Source organism: Notolepis coatsorum, assembly GCF_963971535.1.
Source record: "Notolepis coatsorum genome assembly, chromosome: 11".
In the NCBI taxonomy this organism is placed as follows: domain Eukaryota; kingdom Metazoa; phylum Chordata; class Actinopteri; order Aulopiformes; family Paralepididae; genus Notolepis; species Notolepis coatsorum.
Genome location: NC_140175.1, coordinates 130,066,240 through 130,077,279, shown reverse-complemented (window position 1 = coordinate 130,077,279; position 11,040 = coordinate 130,066,240). Strand labels below are relative to the sequence as shown.

Here is an 11,040-nt window from a genome sequence, read left to right as displayed (position 1 = left end):
AACGCATACTTCGACTTCGTACATTTGTGTTGGATCCGTTTCATCTACGTGAGAGTGTTTATGATAATATATTTATGCCGTGTACTGGGTGGCCGAATATTAAGTACAAAGGTAGTGGTAGTAAGTATCATATCTAGTAATACAGTCAGGGAATTGTACCCCTCAGTTACAGTTACATAATTATATTCTTGAAGAGTTTGATGAAAATACCCTATTTGGACATGTCTTAAGTTAACCCACTGTAAACTATATGTTTCACCCCCAATGTTTACAAACATTATACCAACGTAAACAAATATTTACAGCCCAAAATATATATATAATACTATAATAGTATCAAGAGTCAGTCAATCCATAAGAGAATGAAAACATTTCTCCAGTCTCTTTTTTGTTAACCTTTTTTATTACTTGATCGCTGATTGGGCTTTTAAATAGGTGCAAATTGTATTTATTTTCAGGAAAAGGGGTTTGTTAAGAAAAGCTACATCAAGATCGTTGAAATCCTGTATTCTTTATAATCACTGATCAATATTGTTAAAAGCACAGAGACTCAAAGACTCAAAGAAGCACTTTTCAAAAGTCACAGGTGGGTCACTCCACAAATGAGAGAGAGAGAGAGAAGGGGGGAGGGAGAAGAAGAAGAGAGAGGGGGGAGAGAGATAGACATAGAGGGGGGAGAAGGGGGAGAGAGAAAGAGGGAGGGAGGGGAGTGTGTGCGTGTGTGTGTGTGTGTGTGTGTGTGTGTGTGCGTGTGTGTGTGTGAGAGAGAAAGAGAGAGAGATCGAGAGAGAGAGAGAGAGAGAGAGAGAGAGAGAGAGAGAGAGAGAGAGAGAGAGAGAGAGACCCAACCTTCCCTAATAGTGCATAAATAAACATATAACCGGTTGTGTAGTTGTATAGATTCTCTCTCCCTCCATGCCCTCCTCCTCCTATATATATACACGCGCTACCTGTTTAATTTTGTTTCCACAACTGGCAGCTGGCGCGTCACAGACACAGTATAGCGTGCAATTATATATCCCTCAATCGCTTCAATGGATTCGAGATCAAACCCCGCCCGTGGTGGGCCGTCCCTCGCTGGGGGATTATATTATAACAAGGCGGGCGTGTCTCCTGAGAGACAACTCTGAGCTCAGCCTGCAACACACAGACACGGAGCTGACGGGTGCCGCCTACCACCCACCCACCCGCACGGAGCTCCACCGATCACCGGACAGAGAGCGGTCTCCGCTTTCAGGAATCATATACACAACACCTGCTCTGCTCCAGTCAACTTCATACAGAACTTTGCACCAGAAGACCATTTTGTCGTTTCTTTTGACGATCTCACCGAGGAGGAGGGAGAAACACTGAACCCTGTAGTAGCGACAGGTGAGACTGCGAGCGAGGGGGATAAGATATATTTTTTGGAAAAAACAAAAAACAACAAAATGAAACTTGAGGTTTTCTCCGCGAGTCACTTCGTCCAGAAGCAGCCGGTGCTGGAGTTGTGCGCCCTCGACGCCGATCAGGGAGGTGGTGGTGTCCCCTCCTCGCCCCTGTGGACCGGTGGTGGAGGAGACGAGCTGGGCTCGGACGGAGACTGCGTGGCCAACAGCCCGGCACCTGTCACCCCGCAGAGCGGCGATGGGAAGCAGCAGCAGGGCAGCAACAAGCCCTACACCCGCAGACCCAAGCCCCCCTACTCTTACATCGCGCTCATCGCCATGGCCATCCGGGACTCGGGCTGCAGCGGCCGGCTCACCCTGGCCGAGATCAACGACTATCTGATGAACAAGTTCCCGTTCTTCCGCGGCGGTTACACCGGCTGGCGCAACTCCGTGCGTCACAACCTGTCGCTGAACGACTGCTTCCTCAAGGTGCTGCGGGACCCGTCCCGGCCGTGGGGAAAGGACAACTACTGGATGCTCAACCCGCACAGCGAGTACACCTTCGCCGACGGCGTGTTCCGCCGCAGGAGGAAGCGCATCAGCAAGAGGCCCCACAACAAGGACCACGAGGAGGAGAGCCAAGACCTCCTGCAGACCCACCCCGGTGAGGAGGACACCTGCAGCCTCCCCATCCCTGCTGCTGCTGCACCCGCCTCTCGGGAGCGGGAGGAGAAGGTGCAGGGCGTCAAGTTCTCCAGCTCCTTCGCCATTGACAGCATCCTAAGTAAACCCTTCAAACGGAGGGAGGATGCTGCTGGCCAAACCATTCATGTGGACAGTAATAACGCCATGAATCCCGCGGGGGTCCGGATGTTTTGGCCCGCCGCCTGCCCCGTGCACATGTTGCCCTATCTGAACTACCATGCACCGGCTGCGGCTCTGACGCACGCACACGCACAGCAGCACACATACCACAGGTTCACCCTGCCAGACGCAGTTTACAGCAGCACGGAGCTGCACGGCAGAGATGCGCTCACATACCTCCAGCTGACGTCACGGCGGTGTATTATGCCACATTCAGAGGCCCCCCCCTGCTGCTCGATGAAGATGCCCTCCATCACGACGCGAGGGGGGGGAAGTTTCCACATAGACTCGCTGCTCTCCTGAAGTTGCGGCTTAAAAAAAAAAAAAAAAAAAAGATATTCCGTGTGTGTGTGTGTGTGTGTGTGTGTGTGTGTGTGTGCGCGCGCGCGGGTGTGTCTGTTTTCATGGTTCATAGGTCATTTCTACTGTACGGTGGCTGCCAAGTGCCAAATGTTGAAAAACTATATTATTCTATTTATGTTTTGATGTTTGTATGACCTGCTGTATAAAATATCGTTGTGTATATATAAGATATTGTCAGTGGTGCGTTGTTAATATCAGGCATGCGTTGTTCATGGGACGGGGTAGCACGGTGTGCAAGCTCACTGAGTATTAAAGATTTGAGCAGAAGCGCGTGCACGCACATGCATGGTTGTGCGCGCATGCGCGTGCACTCAAGAACGCGCTGCGCTCGACTCGGCTCGTCTGTTTACCTGCCTCCCGGCGCTACCTCGCATTATCATAACAATAGCCGCTAGGCCGGTGTCTTCAACCACGTCTGGACTCTTTGTGATGTAAATATGGAATGTCCCAAGTTGCTGCTGTTTACAGAGTGTATTGTTGTCCAAAGGTGAATGATGTATGAGGACACATTTTCCTACGTGTCTCACCGTTTGGAATTGACAACTGTTTTGATTTAACCCTTCATTCACCATCATTCACCTTTGGACAACAATACACTCTGTAAACAGCAGCAACTTGGGACATTCCATATTTACATCACAAACTTTGGGACTGAGTAGATAATTAATTAATCTTCTCTTTATTTTTATTATTTATATTAAAACTGAATCAAACCATAAACAAGGTTGCCTGTTGGGATGTTAGATCCTAATGTGAAAAACTGATTTTATATGTCTGCACTTTATGTGCTCATTTTATGCCTGTCTTTCTTCTGTTGTGAAGCACTTTGAGCTGCAGTTTCTGTATGAAAGGCTATACAAACAAAGTGTATTATTATACATGTGCGCGAGGGAACATATGCGCGCGGCGTCATTATCCTGCGTGCCGGCTCAGTCCATATTAACAACGCACCACTGAATGTATGGCACTGTATGGGGTGGAGGAGGAGTGGGATTAACAGCTGTCTGTAATGTATGGCACTGTATGGGGTGGAGGAGGAGTGGCCTAGTGTGTCGTTTAAGGTAGGATCTGTAATGCCATCGTGGTGGAACCCAAGAGGTTAATTAAGGGCGTGGTCAGATCTTCATGGTTGATACAGATTTATTGTTAAAACATTGCTAATCAAATGCTAATGTCAGGAAGGGGAGGATACAGGGGAGCGGGGCCACCAGGAAGGGGAGGATACAGGGGGGCGGGGCCACCAGGAAGGGGAGGATACAGGGGAGCGGGGCCACCAGGAAGGGGAGGATACAGGGGGGCGGGGCGATCAGGAAGGGGAGGATACAGGGGGGCGGGGCCACCAGGAAGGGGAGGATACAGGGGGGCGGGGCCACCAGGAAGGGGAGGATACAGGGGGGGCGGGGCGACCAGGAAGTACCCACACAGGGGTTAATCTAGTACCCACACAGGGGTTAATCTAGTACCCACACAGAGGTTAATCTAGTACCCACACTCTAGTACCCACACAGGGGTTAATCTAGTACCCACACAGGGGTTATTCTAGTACCCACACAGGGGTTAATCTAGTACCCACACAGGGGTTAATCTAGTTCCCACACAGGGGTTAATCTAGTACCCACACAGGGGTTAATCTAGTACCCACACAGGGGTTAATCTAGTACCCACACAGGGGTTAATCTAGTACCCACAGGGGTTAATCTAGTACCCACACAGGGGTTAATCTAGTACCCACAGGGGTTAATCTAGTACCCACACAGAGGTTAATCTAGTACCCACACAGGGGTTAATCTAGTACCTACACAGGGGTTAATCTAGTAACCACAGGGGTTAATCTAGTACCCACACAGATGTTAATCTAGTACCCACACAGGGGTTAATCTAGTACCCACACAGAGGTTAATCTAGTACCCACACAGGGGTTAATCTAGTACCCACACAGGGGTTAATCTAGTACCCACACAGGGGTTAATCTAGTACCCACACATGGGTTAATCTAGTACCCAAACAGGGGTTAATCTAGTACCCACACAGGGGTTAATCTAGTACCTACACAGGGGTTAATCTAGTACCCACACAGGGGCTAATCTAGTACCTACACAGGGGTTAATCTAGTACCCACCCAGGGGTTAATCTAGTACCCACACAGGGGTTAATCTAGTACCCACACAGGGGTTAATCTAGTACCCACACAGGGGTTAATCTAGTACCCCACAGGGGTTAATCTAGTACCCACACAGGGGTTAATCTAGTACCCACACGGGTTAATCTAGTACACACGGGTTAATCTAGTACCCACACAGGGGTTAATCTAGTACCCACACGGGTTAATCTAGTACCCCACAGGGGTTAATCTAGTACCCACACAGGGGTTCATCTAGTACCCACACAGGGGTTAATCTAGTACCCACAGGGGTTAATCTAGTACCCACAGGGGTTCATCTAGTACCCACACAGGGGTTAATCTAGTACCCACACAGGGGTTATTCTAGTACCCACAGGGGTTAATCTAGTACCCACACAAGGGTTAATCTAGTACCCACACAGGGGTTAATCTAGTACCCACACAGGGGTTAGTCTAGTACCCACACAGGGGTTAATCTAGTACCCACACAGGGGTTAATCTAGTACCCACACAGGGGTTAATCTAGTACCCACACAGAGGTTAATCTAGTACCCACACAGGGGTTAATCTAGTACCCACACAGGGGTTAATCTAGTACCCCACACAGGGGTTAATCTAGTACCCAAACAGGGGTTAATCTAGTACCCACACAGAGGTTAATCTAGTACCCACACAGGGGTTAATCTAGTACCTACACAGGGGTTAATCTAGTACCCAACAGGGGTTAATCTAGTACCCACACAGGGGTTATTCTAGTACCTACACAGAGGTTAATCTAGTACCTACACAGGGGTTAATCTAGTACCCAAACAGGGGTTAATCTAGAACCTACACAGGGGTCAATCTAGTACCCACACAGGGGTTATTCTAGTACCCACACAGAGGTTAATCTAGTACCCACACAGGGGTTAATCTAGTACCCACACAGGGGTTAATCTAGTACCCACACAGGGGTTATTCTAGTACCCACACAGGGGTTAATCTAGTACCCACACAGGGGTTAATCTAGTACCCACACAGGGGTTAATCTAGTACCCACACAGGGGTTAATCCAGTACCCACACAGGGGTTAATCTAGTACCCACACAGAGGTTAATCTAGTACCCACACAGGGGTTAATCTAGTACCCACACAGGGGTTAATCTAGTACCTACACAGGGGTTAATCTAGTACCCACACAGGGGTTAATCTAGTACCCACACAGGGGTTAATCTAGTACCTACACAGGGGTTAATCTAGTACCCACACAGGTGTTAATCTAGTACCCACACAGGGGTTAATCTAGTACCCACACAGGGGTTAATCTAGTACCCACAGGGGTTAATCTAGTACCCACACAGGGGTTATTCTAGTACCCACACAGGGGTTAATCTAGTACCTACACAGGGGTTAATCTAGTACCCACACAGGGGTTAATCTAGTACCCACACAGGGGTTAATCTAGTACCTACACAGGGGTTAATCTAGTACCCACACAGGTGTTAATCTAGTACCCACACAGGGGTTAATCTAGTACCCACACAGGGGTTAATCTAGTACCCACAGGGGTTAATCTAGTACCCACACAGGGGTTATTCTAGTACCCACACAGGGGTTAATCTAGTACCCACACAGGGGTTAATCTAGTACCCACACAGGGGTTAATCTAGTACCCACACATGGGTTAATCTAGTACCTACACAGGGGTTAATCTAGTACCCACCCAGGGGTTAATCTAGTACCCACAGGGGTTAATCTAGTACCCACCCAGGGGTTAATCTAGTACCCACACAGGGGTTAATCTAGTACCCACACAGGGGTTAATCTAGTACCCATACAGGGGTTAATCTAGTACCCACACAGGGGTTAATCTAGTACCCACACAGGGGTTAATCTAGTACCTACACAGGGGTTAATCTAGTACCCACACAGGGGTTAATCTAGTACCTACACAGGGGTTAATCTAGTACCCACACAGGGGTTAATCTAGTACCTACACAGGGGTTAATCTAGTACCCACACAGGGGTTAATCTAGTACCCACACAGGGGTTAATCTAGTACCCACAGGGGTTAATCTAGTACCCACACAGGGGTTAATCTAGTACCCACACAGGGGTTAATCTAGTACCCACACAGGGGTTAGTCTAGTACCCACAGGGGTTAATCTAGTACCCACACAGGGGTTAATCTAGTACCCACACAGGGGTTAATCTAGTACCCACACATGGGTTAATCTAGTACCCAAACAGGGGTTAATCTAGTACCCACACAGGGGTTAATCTAGTACCTACACAGGGGTTAATCTAGTACCCACACAGGGGTTAATCTAGTACCTACACAGGGGTTAATCTAGTACCCACACAGGGGTTAATCTGGTACCCACACAGGGGTTAATCTAGTACCCACACAGGGGTTATTCTAGTACCCACACAGGGGTTAATCTAGTACCTACACAGGGGTTAATCTAGTACCCACCCAGGGGTTAATCTAGTACCCACATGGGTTAATCTAGTACCCACAGGGGTTAATCTAGTACCCACACAGGGGTTAATCTAGTACCCACAGGGGTTAATCTAGTACCCACACAGGGGTTAATCTAGTACCCACAGGGGTTAATCTAGTACCCACACAGAGGTTAATCTAGTACCCACACAGGGGTTAATCTAGTACCTACACAGGGGTTAATCTAGTACCCACAGGGGTTAATCTAGTACCCACACAGATGTTAATCTAGTACCCACACAGGGGTTAATCTAGTACCCACACAGAGGTTAATCTAGTACCCACACAGGGGTTAATTTAGTACCCACACGGGTTAATCTAGTACCCACACGGGTTAATCTAGTACCCACACATGGGTTAATCTAGTACCCAAACAGGGGTTAATCTAGTACCCACACAGGGGTTAATCTAGTACCTACACAGGGGTTAATCTAGTACCCACACAGGGGTTAATCTAGTACCTACACAGGGGTTAATCTAGTACCCACCCAGGGGTTAATCTAGTACCCACACAGGGGTTAATCTAGTACCCACACAGGGGTTAATCTAGTACCCACACAGGGGTTAATCTAGTACCCCACAGGGGTTAATCTAGTACCCACACAGGGGTTAATCTAGTACCCACACAGGTTAATCTAGTACACACGGGTTAATCTAGTACCCACACAGGGGTTAATCTAGTACCCACACAGGGGTTAATCTAGTACCCCACAGGGGTTAATCTAGTACCCACACAGGGGTTCATCTAGTACCCACACAGGGGTTAATCTAGTACCCACAGGGGTTAATCTAGTACCCACAGGAGTTCATCTAGTACCCACACAGGGGTTAATCTAGTACCCACACATGGGTTATTCTAGTACCCACAGGGGTTAATCTAGTACCCACACAAGGGTTAATCTAGTACCCACACAGGGGTTAATCTAGTACCCACACAGGGGTTAGTCTAGTACCCACACATGGGTTAATCTAGTACCCACACAGGGGTTAATCTAGTACCCACACAGGGGTTAATCTAGTACCCACACAGAGGTTAATCTAGTACCCACACAGGGGTTAATCTAGTACCCACACAGGGGTTAATCTAGTACCCCACACAGGGGTTAATCTAGTACCCAAACAGGGGTTAATCTAGTACCCACACAGAGGTTAATCTAGTACCCACACAGGGGTTAATCTAGTACCTACACAGGGGTTAATCTAGTACCCAACAGGGGTTAATCTAGTACCCACACAGGGGTTATTCTAGTACCTACACAGAGGTTAATCTAGTACCTACACAGGGGTTAATCTAGTACCCAAACAGGGGTTAATCTAGAACCTACACAGGGGTCAATCTAGTACCCACACAGGGGTTATTCTAGTACCCACACAGAGGTTAATCTAGTACCCACACAGGGGTTAATCTAGTACCCACACAGGGGTTAATCTAGTACCCACACAGGGGTTATTCTAGTACCCACACAGGGGTTAATCTAGTACCCACACAGGGGTTAATCTAGTACCCACACAGGGGTTAATCTAGTACCCACACAGGGGTTAATCCAGTACCCACACAGGGGTTAATCTAGTACCCACACAGAGGTTAATCTAGTACCCACACAGGGGTTAATCTAGTACCCACACAGGGGTTAATCTAGTACCTACACAGGGGTTAATCTAGTACCCACACAGGGGTTAATCTAGTACCCACACAGGGGTTAATCTAGTACCTACACAGGGGTTAATCTAGTACCCACACAGGGGTTAATCTAGTACCCACACAGGGGTTAATCTAGTACCCACACAGGGGTTAATCTAGTACCCACACAGGGGTTAATCTAGTACCCACAGGGGTTAATCTAGTACCCACACAGGGGTTATTCTAGTACCCACACAGGGGTTAATCTAGTACCCACACAGGGGTTAATCTAGTACCCACACATGGGTTAATCTAGTACCCCACAGGGGTTAATCTAGTACCCACACAGGGGTTCATCTAGTACCCACACAGGGGTTAATCTAGTACCCACAGGGGTTAATCTAGTACCCACAGGAGTTCATCTAGTACCCACACAGGGGTTAATCTAGTACCCACACAGGGGTTATTCTAGTACCCACAGGGGTTAATCTAGTACCCACACAAGGGTTAATCTAGTACCCACACAGGGGTTAATCTAGTACCCACACAGGGGTTAGTCTAGTACCCACACAGGGGTTAATCTAGTACCCACACAGGGGTTAATCTAGTACCCACACAGGGGTTAATCTAGTACCCACACAGAGGTTAATCTAGTACCCACACAGGGGTTAATCTAGTACCCACACAGGGGTTAATCTAGTACCCCACACAGGGGTTAATCTAGTACCCAAACAGGGGTTAATCTAGTACCCACACAGAGGTTAATCTAGTACCCACACAGGGGTTAATCTAGTACCTACACAGGGGTTAATCTAGTACCCAACAGGGGTTAATCTAGTACCCACACAGGGGTTATTCTAGTACCTACACAGAGGTTAATCTAGTACCTACACAGGGGTTAATCTAGTACCCAAACAGGGGTTAATCTAGAACCTACACAGGGGTCAATCTAGTACCCACACATGGGTTATTCTAGTACCCACACAGAGGTTAATCTAGTACCCACACAGGGGTTAATCTAGTACCCACACAGGGGTTAATCTAGTACCCACACAGGGGTTATTCTAGTACCCACACAGGGGTTAATCTAGTACCCACACAGGGGTTAATCTAGTACCCACACAGGGGTTAATCTAGTACCCACACAGGGGTTAATCCAGTACCCACACAGGGGTTAATCTAGTACCCACACAGAGGTTAATCTAGTACCCACACAGGGGTTAATCTAGTACCCACACAGGGGTTAATCTAGTACCTACACAGGGGTTAATCTAGTACCCACACAGGGGTTAATCTAGTACCCACACAGGGGTTAATCTAGTACCTACACAGGGGTTAATCTAGTACCCACACAGGGGTTAATCTAGTACCCACACAGGGGTTAATCTAGTACCCACACAGGGGTTAATCTAGTACCCACACAGGGGTTAATCTAGTACCCACAGGGGTTAATCTAGTACCCACACAGGGGTTATTCTAGTACCCACACAGGGGTTAATCTAGTACCCACACAGGGGTTAATCTAGTACCCACACAGGGGTTAATCTAGTACCCACACATGGGTTAATCTAGTACCTACACAGGGGTTAATCTAGTACCCACCCAGGGGTTAATCTAGTACCCACATGGGTTAATCTAGTACCCACAGGGGTTAATCTAGTACCCACCCAGGGGTTAATCTAGTACCCACACAGGGGTTAATCTAGTACCCACACAGGGGTTAATCTAGTACCCACACAGGGGTTAATCTAGTACCCACACAGGGGTTAATCTAGTACCCACACAGGGGTTAATCTAGTACCTACACAGGGGTTAATCTAGTACCCACACAGGGGTTAATCTAGTACCTACACAGGGGTTAATCTAGTACCCACACAGGGGTTAATCTAGTACCTACACAGGGGTTAATCTAGTACCCACACAGGGGTTAATCTAGTACCCAAACAGGGGTTAATCTAGTACCCACAGGGGTTAATCTAGTACCCACACAGGGGTTAGTCTAGTACCCACAGGGGTTAATCTAGTACCCACACAGGGGTTAATCTAGTACCCACACAGGGGTTAATCTAGTACCCACACATGGGTTAATCTAGTACCCAAACAGGGGTTAATCTAGTACCCACACAGGGGTTAATCTAGTACCTACACAGGGGTTAATCTAGTACCCACACAGGGGTTAATCTAGTACCTACACAGGGGTTAATCTAGTACCCACACA

General features: G+C 48.0%; 1 protein-coding gene across 1 annotated transcript; it reads left to right on the top strand.

Annotated features, from left to right (window-relative positions):
• Positions 1 to 1,410: 1,410 nt before the first annotated feature.
• Positions 1,411 to 2,537, top strand: LOC311237273 (forkhead box protein Q1-like; the record flags this gene model as incomplete). Its single annotated transcript, XM_084325078.1, has 1 exon — positions 1,411 to 2,537. Exon 1 carries the CDS (start codon positions 1,431 to 1,433, stop codon positions 2,535 to 2,537), a length of 1,107 nt encoding a protein of 368 aa, XP_084181204.1. The 5' UTR covers positions 1,411 to 1,430.
• Between the last annotated feature and the right edge of the window lie 8,503 nt (positions 2,538 to 11,040).